The 17,910-nt window shown below is 39.7% G+C and overlaps 1 protein-coding gene across 1 annotated transcript in view; it reads left to right on the forward strand.

The window, feature by feature from the left end:
* Window positions 1-12,047: 12,047 nt before the first annotated feature.
* The window catches only part of TEK (TEK receptor tyrosine kinase), a 58,132-nt gene continuing 52,269 nt past the window's right edge, over window positions 12,048-17,910 (forward strand). Inside the window, 1 exon segment of the mRNA XM_088129800.1 lies at window positions 12,048-12,450. Within this exon segment, the coding sequence (XP_087985926.1) occupies window positions 12,357-12,450 (94 nt within the window). The 5' untranslated portion in view covers window positions 12,048-12,356.

The following is a 17,910-nucleotide window of genomic DNA, read 5'->3' on the forward strand; positions in this document are numbered from 1 at the left end:
GCACACCTAGATATTTCATTCATGAAATGTTCTGGGAGGATTTATCAGGTAGACATTTTAAAGCCAGGCCATGTCTGGAACACTACAACCCATGTCCTCTTCTTGAAAATTCACTTATGGAAATGGACACCCCACACCCTACTCCCAGGTCACTTGGACTGGAGTGTTCCAGGGGAAAAAAGAAACATTCTAGTATGTTCCAGAAATGGATCACAATGTTTTACACAACTCTAGCTTAATATGTTCAGCCAGCCATGGAGTACCCTAAAGGAAGATGTCCCATTGAAATTCTAACCAAACCTGCTCTTCAACCTGCTGTATGCCAGGGTTGAAGAACTTGTGGTCCTCCAGATGTTGCTAACTGTAACTCCCAGCAACCGCCACCAGCATGAACAATGAAGACAAGTTGCTAAAAAAGCTAAACTAGTATGTTGGCAGCAGAGTCTGTAACAAAACCCAAAAATGTCAAAATGATGACACACACATGCTACTTTGTCCCTCTGCTGACACCCATATATAATATGTTGTGATAACCTAGCACATGTAGGCTTATGGTTCAGTGTGCCAAATGAATTAGAAAACTGGATTGAGTGAAAATGAAGATATCCTTAAATGGATTTTTATTTTTTAATGGTTTTGCAATCCAGCCAGAAAATATTAGAAGAATCATGAATATTGCTTAGGCTATGCGGTGTGTTTAGTTGCTGCAGCCAATGCTGCTAGTCAGATCCTGTATGTAACTGAACTAGAATGGAAAGGTTTTGGTGCCTGCTTGAAATCACCATATTCTAAAATAAGGGCTGTGCTCTGCTCTTTTGGGCCCCTAAAATGCCCCATGAAAGGACTGCATGTTTGTGTGAATCCTGGCACATTATTTGAATGAACCTCAGAACCAATTTGCATGGCGCCCATCAAGTATGCTGGACTGTGTTTTCTACTCCCCACCAGCCAGCACAGCTAATGGGAATTGTAGACCACATATCAACAGTAGAGGACAACATATTAAAGAAGGTTGTAACTGAGGAACATAGGGGTGTGTGTATGTGTGTGTGTGTGTGTGTCTAATTATTGTTTTAGCCTTCCCATTCTTTTTGTCTCTTAGCTCCTGAGCTAAGAACGGTCATAAATACTATGAATTGTCTATTTTTATTTCTGAAGAACTCAGAGGATGGTTTGCTTGCTTTAGCGATGCCTGGAGAATCTTGTCTTGCAGCACTCGCGCTAAGCATTTTTCAAAAAAAACCCTGCCTTTTGTTCTCCTATGGTTTTTGGCATTCCTTGCTGTTTCCAAAGCAGGATATGCACAACGCTGAACCAAACTTAGCTCCTTTTAACATTTCAGAAGAGATAGAAATAGAAGGAAATGAGCTGAGATTAACCTCTTGGGTGCTCTGAATTATGCTGTGCATGGATGTCCAGAAGCAAATAGATCACATATCCATGCGATTCTTCTGTATTGCTATTTTTAAAAGTATCCTGCTAACTTCAAGCAGTAAATTCTGATCTTGTAGATTTCAATTTTTTTTCATTAGTGCAGATTCACAAGTTATTCCCTGAGTTGGGAACAGGAAGTCATTTTAAATAGGATGGATTCACTCACATAATTATTTATTTCATCCAAAGATGAAAAATGAAGATATCCTTAGATGGACTAGTCCAAGACAGATTGATCTGTCCTTTTCTGACAGGGAAAAATTCCTCTCATAGAGAATATTACATGTTCAATGAAATCAACTGATAGCCAATAATACTCTCTTGTAAATTATAATCAAATTATACATGGTGCTAACCCACTGCTTTCTTGCTTCCTTCCTTCCTTATTTATTTATTTATAATAATTCTAATACTTCATTGATCAGCTGTGAGGCCATATAAGAATACAAAATATAAGACAATAATTTTATTTATTTATTTATTTAGCATATTTATATAGCCACTCATCTCACAAAAACGTGACCCTGGTGTACAACATAAGAACAGTTAAAAACTCCATAACAGTCTCTAAAAACAATCAAACATAAACAAAATAAGCATATAACATAAACATATAAAAGCAAGAATGTGGGAGAAGAGATATCACTTGAGCTCATATACCCACCTTCCCGGCTAATAAAGACAAAATAAAGGCAAAACTAAAAGAAAATACAAATCATATTTCTATATCACTCCTACAGTTTACCTCAATCAGATCCATATGCAGTTCTCAATTGTACTCTTTTATTCAGATAAAAGACCATATTGTATGTCATATTTGGGTTCTGACCACACATAAAATATGTTGTTCCAATATATGGATCCCAATGGAGTGCTTGTCTAATGTGTGGTCCAAGATATTGTCCTCTCTGTTAACTATAGAGCTGGCATTCAAATAATATATGTGCTGTGTCCTCAGTCTCTGGAGCACCGCAATCCATGTACATTCACAATAAGGAACTTAGTTAAAGTTGTATTTAACCATTGTATCTAACTGCTCAAATTGTGCTCAGATAAATACCTTCTTGAGATATTTGGATATTTTTATATTTAGTGATTTGCCCATTTGAAAGTTGTGTTTATAGTGGCTTATCCATTTCAGCGTGCTGGCCTTAACGAGGGTAGCTGTAGCTCTTTAGGCTTCAAAATCCAACATCCTTTCTCCAGGTGTCGTTTTAACTTGTTATCCAGAGACAAGAAACAAGGAGAACACTATTTACTGACTACACCACAATTCTGGTTTTGCATAACATGCTAATATTTTGAAAACCACAGTGGCTGAATTGATAAAATACTAAGTCAAATTCACGTTATGGCTTAGTGTGGTAGGCGAATCTGGTATAATTTATCACCTGGCTCTTATGACATGGTAAGCCATAATGTGGCTTGGCCTAGGGTGATGCTGAAATGCATACCACAGGTAAAATTGGGGCTAAAGAGTGTCTTAAATAATATTAGTAGTCTTTGGAGTATTTTATAGGAGGTAATATCACTGCCAGCCAAGCAAGAAACCCCCACCTTTTCAGGGAAATGGGTTAATCTGGGTAGGCATCAGGCTCTGAGTAGGTGTGATAAGAACAAGGATACAATTTGATCTTTGCTTTGTGGTCTTAAAAACACAGGAGATGCTTCTAAGAACTGACAGGAGCAGCCTTTTTCCTGCTTGTAGAGAGAACAGAAGCCAAAATCATAGAGAATTGTTGCTGTAAATTTCTTTTGTTGTTTGAGCCAACCAAATGCAGGATAAAATAGACTATTCCTGACATGGAGGGTTTATTTAGGGGATTTATAATCTTTACTTATCAAATCTTGAGATATCAACCTCAAACACAATTGGGAAAAAATAAGTTTCCTGGGAAAAAGCATATGCTGTATCAGTTTGTAGCAAGGATTCCCAAATCCTTGGATTAGCATGACCTCTAAATTAATGCGGATTGATATACAGTAAACTTTCCCTTCCAGTCTCTTTAGACATGGGGACTGGAGTCGCCTCAAAACATTAAACAAAGTTGTTTTATCATGGGGATGAGAATATGTGGCTCTTTTCCAGAGGTTGAATTACAAGGAGAGGCAATCTAACCATTGTGGTTTTGATGTTCCTGTTTTTTTACCTCCTAATCCTGCAGGCATGCAGAGAGTGTATTGATGACAAAAAGGATGGATGACTAGTTTTCAATAGTTCTGGCCATGATTGTTCCACCAGTGGTGGTGGGTTTTCAGTCTGTAAAACAAAATAAAACCATCAGCTTGCCAACCACCACAAACCTACTGAAATAGCAAACAAAATGGAGGGCAACCACCAAACTGTAGCTGCCCGTGGTTTTTCATGTTATCTGGCACACTGTAGATATGTAAAGATCTTGTGGGTGATTAATGCCAGGCTTGGCATTATGTGTTGGGTGAAGATATGGAAAACAGCCATTCTAAATAAGATGAAACCAATCTTTTTGAAAATGAAGCAATCCAATCACTAAAATATTAAATTAGTGTACTGACATTTCCCAACGGCTGGGTTTGTGTAAGCAAAACACATTCTAATTTAACTTGATGTGGGAACCCAGTCATTTATTGGGTACGTGCATGCTAAGGCCATGCTCTGCTCAATGATGAACTAGTGACTAAACCACAGTCCACTAGTTTTATAAACATGTTAAGCCAAGGGAAACAGTTTAACGGCTTGGTTTGACCACAAATCCAGCAACACAAGTCAAAGTCAACTTGACTGACTATATAATAAATCCTAATTTTGGTGCATATTGACTTTATTTGGAAATCAATTTTTAACTATCTTTGATATTATAGAGAAGGGCTGGAAAGAAATGGCCATGCCAGTTGTTGGGAGAGGTCTTCACCCTCTTGACTATGCTTGGAGAATTGTGGTTATGTGCTAGGTAGTACTTTCCACTGCCACCACCCACCTTTCTAGAGCAGTGTTTTTCAACCTTGGTAACTTTAAGATGTGTGGACTTAAAGTCCCCGAATTCTCCAGGCAGCAGGCTGCCTGTTCATGAGTTCCCTGCCTTTATTTACAGACTATCGGGCATGTTTTACTGGGAAGCAAACTTGTTGAATCACTGTTTGTGTGAGATTTATGGATTGGGATATTTGCAGGCTTTTGCCTATGTGTGAAACAGGCTTGAATAAATCTGATCTTGCCCATTTACTACAGGTATATTAATAGTTTTTATTATAATATTTTCCCCTTTAGTTTGGTCCCCCCCCCTTCCTTGTTACCAAAATCATTTTAAACTAAGTGGATAACTATAGGTCAACACATCCAAAATGCAGCATCCTGGAAAAGTATAAGGTAAAAACATCATCATGGAAAACAATTGAGGGAATATCTTCCCTTACTGTCAATGTTTGATGTAACTACCATTGAATATGGAGGTTCAAATATAACTATAATTATTAATCATCATTAAGAGCATGAATTTGCCTAATGCCATTTAAAATAAAAATTTGAATCCTTCTTGTAGCAATGTATCCCATAAGTTAATTGTAAGTTGTAGGCAGACATACTTCCTTTTTTCTCTTCCAAATCACTCAATGAGTTCTAGTGCAATGAGAGATGGAGTAACATTTCTTGTAAAGTACATGCCCCTTTCCTCTAGTCCCTGGTTCCTGCTTTCCTTGACCATTTTATTTATTTTATTTATTTAAAAACATATATGGCTGCCTATCTTATACAATATAATCCTAGGTAGCTCACAATAATATTAAGTAAATCAGAATAAATAAAACAGACCAAACCCCACGGCGACACTATGTATCCCAACCACAGTGCTGCAACATCACATAAACTCTCCGTACGCTTACATGTGCTGGGCTCACTTCTATCCTAGCCCAAAGCCTGGGCAAAGAGCCAGGTCTTCACAACCCTTTCACTAGGGCTGCAGGAGAGCCCAAATACATGCCTTCTGTAGAAGCATCTGCCCATGCACAGCACTCAGTGAGCAAAAGGCGTTAATTGCAGAGAATGTGCCCAAATAGCTCTCTCCCTCTGTGCTGCCCACTTAACAAAGAGGAGAAGATTTAGAATGCTTTGTGCTACACAAGATGATTCCCACCCAATTTGAGAGAGTCCAAGATTACAGGCATACTTAAAAGAAGGAGTAAGATGGTATCTTACTCATCAATCTACAAGAGAAGGACCTGACACCTTGCAGTAAGGGCTGCTTGGGCACATCTGCCATGGAACCTTTGGATGAATCCCATGTCCTTTAGTTGGAATAGGATTTTATAGGTTAAATTAAATTAAAGGTTAAACAAAACCTTGTTTCTTTCTTACAATCATGATTTACATGTCATAATCACCCAAGACAACCAGATTCTGTGATGCTCATTTATTGTTTGTGCCTGAGATGTTCATAGCTTGTTCACAATCATCTACTTCCTACTTTTTAAAAAATCTTCTCCTTCTCCTTCTCCTTCTCCTTCTCCTTCTCCTTCTCCTTCTCCTTCTCCTTCTCCTTCTCCTTCTCCCCATCCACCCACTCTAAATACACCAATGTTAGTTAGAATGGTGTTAGGCTCACTGTGTGGAGGGTGAGAGAAAGTATTCTTGTTCCCAATTCAAAACCTCTCAGCCATTTAAGGCTGGTGGCCTACCTGGACTTCTGAAAAACTGTTGTAAGATCTTTTGCAAAATGGTTGCAAGAACAGGGCTACCAAAACTACAAAATCAGGCCCTCCACTGGATGGCACCAAAGACAGTTTTCTGTGTCTCCTTGCTGCAATCTAGATGGCCATCTGGATTTTTGCAGTCCAGATCTGGTAACCTTCTGCAGGAAGAACTTGCCCATCAACAAAAAAGCTGCCAAAAAGGACATAACAAATTATAAGTACAGATTTACAGTGGTACCTCGGGTTATGAACGCCTCTGTTAATGAACTTTTCGGGTTACGACCAGTTCCGGCCGCAAAAATTTACCTCGGTTTGCAAACTCCGCCTTGGGTTACGAACCGGATCCGGGGCCATTTTCCCTGCTGCCACGCGGTCGCGGCTTCCTGTGGGCGAGATCGCGGTAGCAAGGAGACGTTCGGTGAGGCTTGTGGTGTGTTTTGTGGCGTTTTGGAAGGTTTTTGGTGTGCTTGTCAGCATGGCTCCAAAGAAAATGCAGAGCAGGCTTGGCAAGAATAATTTGCTTCAGGTTGCGACCAATTCGGGTTGCGACCAGAGTCACGGAATGGATTAAGTTCGTAACCCAAGGTACCACTGTACTAGGTGTTGCCTCTTACCTCCTAGCCCCCTCCCCCAGGACATTACCTTCTCTCCCTGGTTACCTTTCTCTGGGCATCAAGCAAAGAAAGCACTGAACTAAAGCTAACTATTATTTTTGTTTTCTTTTTTTAATAGTAATTTTATTAAAAGTTACAATTAAAAAGGTAAAAACTAATACAAACTAAAAAAAAAGAAAAAAGAAAAATAGTATAGAAATGAAAAAAATAGAAAGAAAAATAGAAAAGAAAGAAAAAATAAGAATATAGTAAAGAAAAAGAAAAGAAATGTATAAAAAAGTGACTTCCCATCTTCATCACCACAAGTATAAACAATTTTAGTAACTTATCATCTCTTAAAATACAACAAATGATCTCTTCCTCCCATATCTCATCTCTTATCTATAAACAAATCCTTAAACCTCATCATTCAAGTCCTGGTCAGCAAAAGTCCAGGGTTAAGGGTTACCAGAGATAACAACATATCTATTTTAACCTTGATCAAATAAACCAATTTTATATTCCTTCCTTTTACTTTTAACAATCTTGATCTTAAGTCCCTTCAAATAATGTCCTAGAACTTGATTTCTTTTCATTTTTTTCCTTGTCCCTTCTCACAAAATCCTTCAAAACTTTAACAAGACTCTTTTGTAAATCCAGTATAGGAAAATTATTCAGGTCACTCCCTTAGTTTGTTATTTGTATATCCCTTTTAATTATTAATACATCACCTGGTTTCTTTTGTATGTCCAGTGTAGCATCTTTTTCCATATCATTCTTGTAGCCTGTCATTTTTAAAATCCACTTTCAAATCGGTCTCAATCACATCAGGTAAAACTTGTTCCTCTTCCATAACATCTTTTAAACACAGGCTATCAATAGTGGCAGACATATTAAAATTAACTTCTGGGTCCATTGTTCAAAAATATCCTTCAGTATGTCCAATGTTAAAATATTTTGCTTCATTCTGTATTAGTAAGTCAAATTTAAGTGTTCTTCTCTTTTAATTGTAATCTTTAGTTCCTTCTGGTTCCCTCCAACCTTCAAAGTCTCATCATGTTTTTTTTTTTAAAGAATTCAAAACAAAAGCATTTTCCCATGGGAAGAATTCCTACGATTAATTCCAAAATCTTATTTCAAATCCATCTGGACCTTTAGTCCATTTATAACTTTCTAAAATCAAAGTTCTAATCACCCTTTTGCTGTTTATTCTCCCCAGTTTTTTTTTTTAAGTCCTTAAACTTGTATTTAAACATTCTTTCACTAAGGATTGAAGGAAAGTCACCTGGTGATGTAAAACTTATTAGTCCAAAGGTTCCTAATAGCTGAAAAGCAGTTAACAAGCAATTTCGGAAAGTGATTAGAAAAGGAAATATGCAAACCTAGTGTCTTTTGAAGGCGCCAACTGTGGTTCAAGTATGATTGCTATTCCCTTGTGTCCCAGAGCTCTAAACCTTCTGGACACCACTGTCTTGCGGTCTCATAAGAAGCAACTGTCTGGAGCACTTGTGGGTGACCTCAAGTCCTCTCCTTTGTCCAGAGAGGAATTACAAAGAGCCGGTCTACTTGCTGGCTCTTCATTCCACCGCAGTCATTGGCTCCACTTTTAGTGGAACTGTCTTCAGTTCACAATTTCTTCCCTGGAAGTCCTATTATTTTTATTTTCTAAGAGAACTTATTGGAATGAGGCCCAGAGATAGGCTTGGAAATAGAGATGCTACTGGAGATTGATGCATTGCTTTGCAGTGTTCAGCTTCCCATTTTAAACATTTAATTTTTTTTTTAAGTTAATGAGATAGCCTAGAGGCCCCTTGATGCTAAGAGAGCTGTCTGTGGACACACTGGCACCCTTAGGTGCCATGCTGGAAATCTAGTCCCAGCCCCCTTTTTTAAAAAAAAACATCCTGCCATCTGAAAACCATAGTGGGAGCAACAGAGATTGCCTCTGGAGCAATTTTACACAGCTACTACCCAATAAGCAAAGGGTAGCCTCTGAAAACAATAAGCAATTAAGCAGTGGGCGTACCATGAGCTCTAAACGCTCTTAGTCCCCTGCTTAAGAAGTCCTTGCTCAATCTGACTATTTTGGATAATTTTAGATCTGTCTCCAATCTTCACTTTCTGCATTGGTCATACTTGTGGCGACCTTTGGAGAGAGCAGGATCAAAGGAATGCAACTTTACTGGTCTTTACTGGTCCCCCTTGATGTCTCAGAGGATTTCAGTACCACTGATTGACTGATTGATTGATTATTTATTTATTTATTTATTTATTTATTCATCCATTGTAAATGGTGCACACCATGAGATAGTGAGAGCAGTATTCTTCAGTCGCTCTCATTCTTCCTAAGGGGGAGATTGCTCTCAGTGCTGGTGCGGGGAAGAGAGACTTCTGTTCTGTGGAGTGGTTCAAGGCTCTCTATTCTGTCCATCTCTCTTAAACATCTACATGAAACTGCTAGCAGCTCATCCATTGGCACAGGGTCACACTGATTATACCTTCTCCTCCATTTTGGCCCCAGGCCAAACAGGTAATGCAGCAGAAGCACTGACCCAGGGCCTGGAAGTTGTCAGGGTCTAGATGGGGAAGAACAGACTCAGAATGAATCCTTCCAGATGGCAAAGCTTGGGTTGGTGGGCCAAACAATTCCAGGGTAGTGCCATCTTTGACTCTGAACAGGGTCTTCAACTTAGAGATGGTTCGTAACTTGGGGTTCTTTGTGGACTCACAGCTCCTGTTTAATGAGCAGATGGCAGCTATGGCCAGGAAGGCTTATGTACAGTTACATCTTGTGCACCAATTTTGGTCATTCCCAGGTTGGGAGATCCTGTTCACAGTTACAACTACTATAATGTGCTGTACAAGGGACTGCCCCTGAAAAGCATCTAGAGCAGTGTTTCTCAACCTTGGTAACTTCAAGATGGGTGGACTTCAACTCCCAGAATTCCCCAGCCAGCAAGGCTGGCTGGGGAATTCTGGGAGTTGAAGTCCACCCATCTTGAAATTGTCAAGGTTGAGAAACACTGATCTAGAGGTTACAGCTGGTACAAAATATGGCAGCCCAGGTAGCAATGGGTTTGTCTTAATGCTTTCTGTAACTATGACTCCCATCAGCCCAGACAGCATGGCTGATGTTGAGGGTGCTAAGTCTAGTAATTTAACAGCATCTGGTGGACCACAGATTCTAAATTTTTGCAGAAGATATGATAGCCCTTTCTTGCAGGTTCAAGACAGACCAAATGGCATACACAGTCCTCTCATTTAACACAAAGTAACAGTTGTGGGATTTGGGAGGAACTATTGGAGTAGGAATCTGCCCCTAGTACTCTCTAGTATCCCTTATTTGAAAATCACCTCACTTTGAGTAATAATAGGGTAACTGTACCTAAATAGCTTGAGGCCAGCTTAATTGAGAAATCAGTCCCTCCTTATTAGCTTCTTAAAACTTTGTTTCTGTGGCCCAACTTCTTTTCTTCTGTAATCCATTCCCATCACTGGCAGAGGACTCACCCAGCAGCAATTTAAATTTGCTTTCCTCTGATCCATGAATAAATGCAAAAGTACCAGCATCATTTTTTCTGTTTCAACAGCTGAGCTGTAATCTGCTTCAGTAACAAGACCACCAAGTGGTTAATGTGGGACAATTTAAGTAAGGGCAAAAGTTGGGGTTAGGTAGCCTCAGCTATAGGATGGAGATATATCAGCCCTTCAAAGTAAGCCAGGTCAGGAAACAGACTCCACAAGCATTCCTGGAGCTCATTTTTATTGTTGCAAGGTATAACAACAAAATCTTGAAAGCCTGACAGAGTTTTTCCCTCCCTCCTCTTGTCTCAAAAAGAATCAAAGCGGGGCAATCCTGAATTTCTTTCTCATCTTCTCCTCTCTTTCAGGGCTAAGCTGAATGTTTATGTAACCACTCTTGTATTTCTTCTTCAAGATTATTTCTATCCTCCTCTAGAGAGAATAGAAGAAAGGCTGCATCGTCAAGATGTCCGTAAAGGATGATTACTTGGAGCCACAGTTAGGGGAAAGTTTGGAGGGGCTCCAAAGTTCAAAGAGTATCAGCCATCGGATCCAGCTTTGTTTTAAACATCTTTTAAAAACCAAATCATTTCAGCAGGTTTTTTTGTTTGGTTACAGCCTTTGATTGATCCTCTATAGTAAATTTCAAGTGCACTTCCTAATTAATTGTAATTTTGTCAGTTTGGTACAATTTTCATTTGCTTTGTATGTTCCTTTTATTCTAACACGCTGTAAATTTCTTCAAGATGGTCTTTGTTTAGAAAGCCAGGATATTTATGTTGGAATGAATAAACAAGCCAAATAATAGTACAATAAATTTCACAAATAATAAACAACCCCCATGCATTTTTCACATACATTTTGCTACAAGACTTTCTCATATTAATTGCTTTTGAGATGCACATTCAGAGCAGAATTATATGCACATCTATTCTGAAGTCCCATTGGATTCAGTGAAATGTACATCCAGGTAAATTATGCAGAAGATCTCAGTTTCACTTCTTTATTCCTCTCATCCTTGAAAAAGCAATGGACTCCTATCATCCAAAGACCTCTAAAGCAGTACTGACTTCATATTCTGCTTAGCTATAATGTGTTTTATTTGGCCTTGGCTCAGCATGGCACATGGTGATTTGTAATTTAGTATTATAGATGGATGGAACCACAATGGTTTGCTCAACAAACTGTGGCTAAAACATAGTTTAGTGCAGTATATGAACCCTGGACTGGGCTCACACCCTGTACTATACCATAACGCAAACTGGTTTTGACTTAGTGTGACGTTGTAAACCCAATAGTTGTGTTGTACAGTACTTAAAAAACCCAAGGCTTAGCCAGATGTGTGGATCTTTTCTTTCATTTTCTTTATGTAGGACCAAGGTGGAAAACCTCTGGCCCTTAGCTGTTTCTGATCTATAACTCCTTGCATCCCTAACCATAGATCCTCGCCCTCTACAGCAGGGTTCCTCTGGGAGTTGAAATCCACACATCTTCAAGTCGCCAAGGTTGAGGAACCCTGCTCTACAGAATTTGGCCAGCAAAGAGGATGCAGAGTGACTCCATCCCCTGGGGCAGGATGGTGTAGAATGAGGGGTCCTGAAAGTTCAAGGATTAGCTACATACTTACAGGTAAATCAAGAATTCAAAAACGTGTAGTCCAAACAGGAACTCTGGGAGTAATTAGCAGATGGGGAGATGGAAGAGGAGGTGGAGTAGCACATTTTCACATACCATGTCTAGGTGGAGGGGTTTGTTATTTTCATAATTCTCCCTCCTGGAGGATGTTCTATTGTTTCTGATAGCACTGGCCATGACCTGGGGAGGGAGAGCTTACAACCCATTCCCCCTCCCTCCCTACAGAAGCAGCAAAAGTTTTTAGATGTATTAGACGGAGCTCAGACAATCTCACAAATCCTGCTGATGAAGAATGCTTTTAAGATCCTGCTTTTCCCATCCTAATCTACAAGAGGAAACAGGAAAAAGGAACTTAAAACTCCCATTGCTGAGACAGCTAAGAGCTTGCTCTGGTCCACCCCAGTATTTCAGTGAATCTGTCGCTCCCTGGTAAGCAAGTGTTGCTGTGCGATGCAAAGGAAGAGCAAAGATTAAGGCTTATCCCACTGAAAGGACCTCTGGTATTTCATGAACTAAAGTATAAACTGGATGGATATACTTGGAAAAGCGTGGACATTTTCAGCACTTCTTGTTTTCTGTGGATTCAGCCTTCTGCTTTCAGGTAGGAGGACCCTTACAGTTCTTTGCGACTTCACAGTGAAGATCTCAAAACCCTTGCTCTATACTCATTCTCTAATTCTCTAATTCTCTATTCACTTAGCTTGATATGTTATGATAAAGCACATTCTTCGTTAGCCATGATGTCTTTGATAATAGGGAAGTTTGTACGTAACTTAGAAGATTGTTGGAGAAAAATGTACAAGCCGAATGTTTAGATTTCCTTTTAATAAGATTTGTTCTACCCGGTAATTGTCTCACAAATATGTGGAATGTCCCAGTTTTGTTCCTGGGAACTTCTTAAATAGTTGTGTTATTTATAGTCTGATGCTGCATCTCTTTTGATTACAAAATCTGTACTTTAGTACTGTGGAAACCAAGTCTTGTCCAATATGCATTAGTGGGAGTACTTCCATCGTAATGCTTAATGATAACATTAGCTTCCTTTGTTTACATATTTACCAGCAGCCATATAACATTTATTAGAATTAAAATTAATGCTAACATACTAAACTCAAATTAGAGACATTTTCCATTTTAGTCAAAGGTAATGGTGATATTCATATGTTTTAAAAAGTTGTTTTTCTTCTGCTTTTAATTAATGCCTATACCCAAGTAGTGTTCATTTAGTAGCTTATCTCTGGCCAGCCTGCTTTTATTTTCCTAAAAAAGTAATGTTGCAAAAAAAAAAACTTTGATAAGTATGAGACCTATTTTTCAAGGTGTTTGTGAGGATGGAGAAAAAGTAGAAAGCATTTAGTCCTGAGTATCACAGAATCTTGCATATAACATTTCTGTACTATTTATATTGGTCAGTTCTGTTTTAAAAAAGCACCTATATTTCTTTTATGTTTTGGTTCAAAAATTCTTAGTAATGGAGAATAAAAAGTGTTCTAAGTCATTATGGTCTATAAATGAGTCTAGGGTTCACTCTGGAAATCTTTCATCTTTCAGGAGCCCCTGAAGAAAGGTGGGACATAAATCAAATAAATAAAGTACTAAACAGTCTCTTTCTGGTAAAATTAAAACATGATTCAGTTGATTACCCACAGTGAGTGAGAATTATCTTTATCCAATGCTATGATTTTTTAAAATCTATGTGTCTGTATCTGTACAAGACAAAATTAGCTACTTCAGTTCCATGAATATCTGTGGCCTTAAGCATGCATCATTTTCTTGACCATCTTTGAATTGTGGCAGATGGTTTAGCAGAGGCGAAGGGAAAGCCAGTATCTAAAGAGCTCTGGCATTTCTATAAGCTAAAACAATGGCTGGCCAGTTGGTAATCTACAACCAAGAAAAAGAAATAGAGATCCTAGATTGCTTTGTTAGTTTTAATCATAAAGTCATCTGTGGCTGTTTTATGGAGGGCTTGCCATCAATAACCAGAAAATAGCACTCAATCTTTACTGTATGTTCCATTATATTTATAAAGAGAGACAAATGCAGAAGAAAGGGAATACAATTTCTGGGAGAGAGTTTGTAGACAGAACACAGTGCTGGATTTTAGGGGGGCTAGGGAGAGGGGGAGTTAAATCCTGTGAACATTCTATGACTCTGAACAAATTATTCTTTCCCCCAACTTCCTTTATTTTCCAAATTATTCTTTCTCCCAACTTCCTTTATTTTCAAGGGGGGGGGGAAGGAGGAGGGGGGAAACATGCATGCCATCATACCATTCTGATCTCTTTCAAAGAAGGATAAATACATGTAGAAATTATTTTTCTATACTGAACATCGGTCTTATTCCACTTTATTAAAGGAAAAAAACCCTGTCCTCGTTAGTCCACTGTCTTATTTCTTACGGTAGCCATTGTCCTGGATACGAATTCTGCAGGACTAACATCCTCCTGGCCAGTCAGGAGATGCCTATTTATCCCCACACGCTAAAGAGCTGCTGACCCGCCAGCCTTGCCTGCTTTAGGTGTGTATGGAGGTCACACCCATCTCAATAGATCTGTCAGCTTTCCCGCTTTTGTTCAAGCGTGATATCATGTTTCCTGGGGCAAGCGGGGAAGACAATGGAACACGCCCTCCTCTAGATACAATAGGCGGAGTCCAGGAAAGCAGTATTGACATTCCTCGAACAGAGAAGGTATTAAGAGCTCTTGCCCACTGGCAGACTTTTAAAACTGGCTTAGCCTTGCCCCGAGTGGGGTGGGAGGGGGAAGGAAAGGGGTGAGGTTTGTTGTGGGTGTTGCTGCTTAGGAGGGCAAAAATTACTCCACCCAAGGTGGGGAACAGGCCTCTGGGTTTTTACTGCCAAAACCATTAAATGTTTCTCGCCTCCTTTTTCCTCGTGTGACCTACGGGGCCATGTTAGCTGCCAAGCACCCCACCCCCCAGAAGATTAGTGCCAGAGGACACAGAAAGAAATATTTTGTCCTTTCCATTACAATGTACAGTACTAGAAATTGCTATTACATCCAGGTTAAAAGTGTTGGTCAGTGTAATGATCACTAATCAAAGGAAAGCATATGTTTTATTTTTTGTTTGTCACATTTCTATAGCTGCCCAAAGCGACTCTGTCCTGTTTTCCAGCCAGCAGTTCTTTAGTAGCCTTGAATCTATATAGTGCCATGAATTTACTAATCATTTATAAACATTTATGTCGACCCTGCTTTCAAAGTCTGAGTGGGTTTACAATACAACAACAATAGAACCAATAAAAACACATAACAAAAATCATAACCCCAATGATCAAAATAATAAGGGAGTCCTGATCCATCACGCCTGCTGAAAGCTTGCTGGGACTGTGTAGTTTTTATAGTCTTACCAAAGGTGAACAAGGTATGGTGGGGTGGGGGGACCCTCAGCAGCTCTTCTTGAGATGGATTTGCAGCATGAGTTGAATCTGGGAAGGAGAGATGGCCCTGTAAATACACAGGCACCAAGTCATATAGGGCTTTATAAGATAAAATTCGTGCCTTGAATAGGGCCTGGAAGTCTACTGGCAACTAAAAGTAATTATGATGATTATTATGACATTACTGTGACAACTGCTCTACTTACATTCTGAAGCTGACCTTGGTAAGACAACAGAAATCCATGGGCTTCCAAAGAGAAGGCTGTCATTTGTCCTGGGATCAACATAATGAGAATCAATAATAGCTTGATTTCCACCAAGCCATTGTTTTCACCTCCCCATTTCTCACAAAGCAGTTTGAAGCCAAGGTAGAATTGCCTTTGCTATTTGCAGCTCTCTGCCAGCATCAGCACATGCCAGTCTACACATGGAAGCCTGGTGCATATCAGAACACGGTGCACCAATCAGCACTTCTCCTTGTCCCTCCATATGACCAATAGGAGAGTGCAAAGGACATTATCCAATCAGCATCCTACCTTGTGCTATCAGCAGACATACAGTAACAACAGTGCAAAACATTAAGGATTTTTTTTTTTAAAAAGCCAACATTTCCTCTACTTTTTTCTGTAATTGTATTCCCTACCTTTCCCTGATGGTTTGCAAACAAATCTGAGAGGAGAAGCTAAGCAGAGAAATGTAAGTTGCATTTTTTTTTTTTACAAAAGTAAATTAATCCAGTGAAATCCCTCAAAAATCTTCCCAGCTGCCATGCCAGTAATCCACTCTTGTGTGAAAAATCTCTACAACTTGCGGAAATGGCATGATGGCATGCCAGCAGTTTTGCAGCTGGGTGCTTTTCCCAATATCTACTAATGTAGTAGGAGGCAGCACTGTAGTGGGAGTCAGAAGGAGACTAGGTGGGACATGGGCTTAGTCGCTGGCAGTTTAATTAAGCCTTTAAAACTTACCCACAAATGAGACATATAATAACAAAATGATTGTAAACTTATAAGTCTTTCTTGGGTTAAGTGGTTTGTTTGTTCTAACATGATTGGGCCAAGCTTCTTTGATAAAATGATAGGTGGGGTTTAAGAATGAAAGGCTGAGAATCTCTGTTCTAAACAATGAATGTGTGAAGAGGAAATCTTTAGGAGCAGGATACTGAATCTCTATTATGGGGGAAGAAATTGCTGCAGCTGCGGAGTTATGGCTGACTTGAAACTGGGAACTGGGATATGGGATGATATGAAGCAAGAATAATTCCACTGGGAAGTCAGATTTCTCATAAGGGCTGCAGAACTGTAGCAAAACCCTCCTTTGGATTGCACAGTTCAGAAAGCAAGCAAGCAAGCAAGAACGAACGAACAGAACTAAAAACCAGCTTTGGTTGCAGTTTTCAATTAACTGGGTTCAGAAATGAATGAGTTCCCAAAAGCAAATGATACCATGAGAACAGCTGGATCCAAAGCTGATCCTGAAGTGATGTAAAACATACATTTGGAAGTGCCCTTTGTCTTGCAGGCCAGGCAGCATCAAGAGATCAAAGGGAGTGAGTTTTCAGAGATGTAACTGTGCTAGTCTTTAGAAGGGAAACCAACAAAAAATGTCGCATTTTAAAAATTCATACACTTACATAGTTCTGAGAAAGAAGTGTATCCGTCTTGTTAGAAGGGAGGGGGATGGGAAATGGAAAAGAAAAGGGAGAGAGAGGAGAAAAAGAAGAGAAGGAGAAGGAGAAGGAGAAGGAGAAGGAGAAGGAAGGGAGGGAGAGAGAGAGAGGGAGAGGGAGAGGGAGAGGGAGAGGGAGAGGGAGAGAGAAAGAAAGAAAGAAAGAAAGAAAGAAAGAAAGAAAGAAAGAAAGAAAGAAAGAAAGAAAGAAAGAAAGAAAGAAAGAAAGAAAGGCTAGTGTGGGTCTTCCGGGCTGTGTGGCCGTGTTCTTGAAGTTTTGTTTCCTAACGTTTCACCAGCACCTGTGACCGGCATCTTCAGAGTGCAGGAACACAGACAGGAGCAGTTCTCTCTGTGCCCCAGACTGCTCCTGTCTGTGCTCCTGCCCTCTGAAGATGCCGGTCACAGGTGCTGGCGAAACGTTAGGAAACAAAACTTCAAGAACACGGCCACACAGCCCAGAAGACCCACACCAGCCATCGTATGCCGGCCTTGAAAGCCTTCGACAATACAAAGAAAGAAAGATTTACCTCTAGTGGCCTTATACAAATTGGTACTTGGTGTGACATATGTTCTATAGATGATCCTGATCTTTGTTCAGTTGATGCCCAAGGGTGTTAAATTTTCTAATGAATTCTAACTCCTGTTTCCTGCTTTTGCAATTTCTTCCCTCATGGATTGTTCCCTGACATAAAAATGGGGATTTAATTGGGGGGGAAAGCTACCACAGATTCTTACTATATTGTCAAGGACAGATGCCCACAGATCCTACCAATTGTAAGGGATTGTTGCTGAGCAGGGATTGTTGCTGTTGAGATACACATATAGTAGGGGGAAAAAATCCTGGTTTAGGTTAGCCACTCTTTGTTGCCATCTACTGGTTATCTCGATTTGTGCTGGTAGTCCTAGGCTGGTGGGCAGCAGTCAGGTGCTGAAGAACAAAACTATCCATGTTATGCAACCTGTCTGGCGTCACCTAAGCATTTAAGT

The sequence above is a fragment of the Python bivittatus genome, unplaced genomic scaffold (genome assembly GCF_059951505.1).
Source record: "Python bivittatus isolate LINGU-HERP-01145 unplaced genomic scaffold, Pbiv_v1 ctg000850_np1212, whole genome shotgun sequence".
NCBI classification, from domain to species: Eukaryota; Metazoa; Chordata; class Lepidosauria; order Squamata; family Pythonidae; genus Python; species Python bivittatus.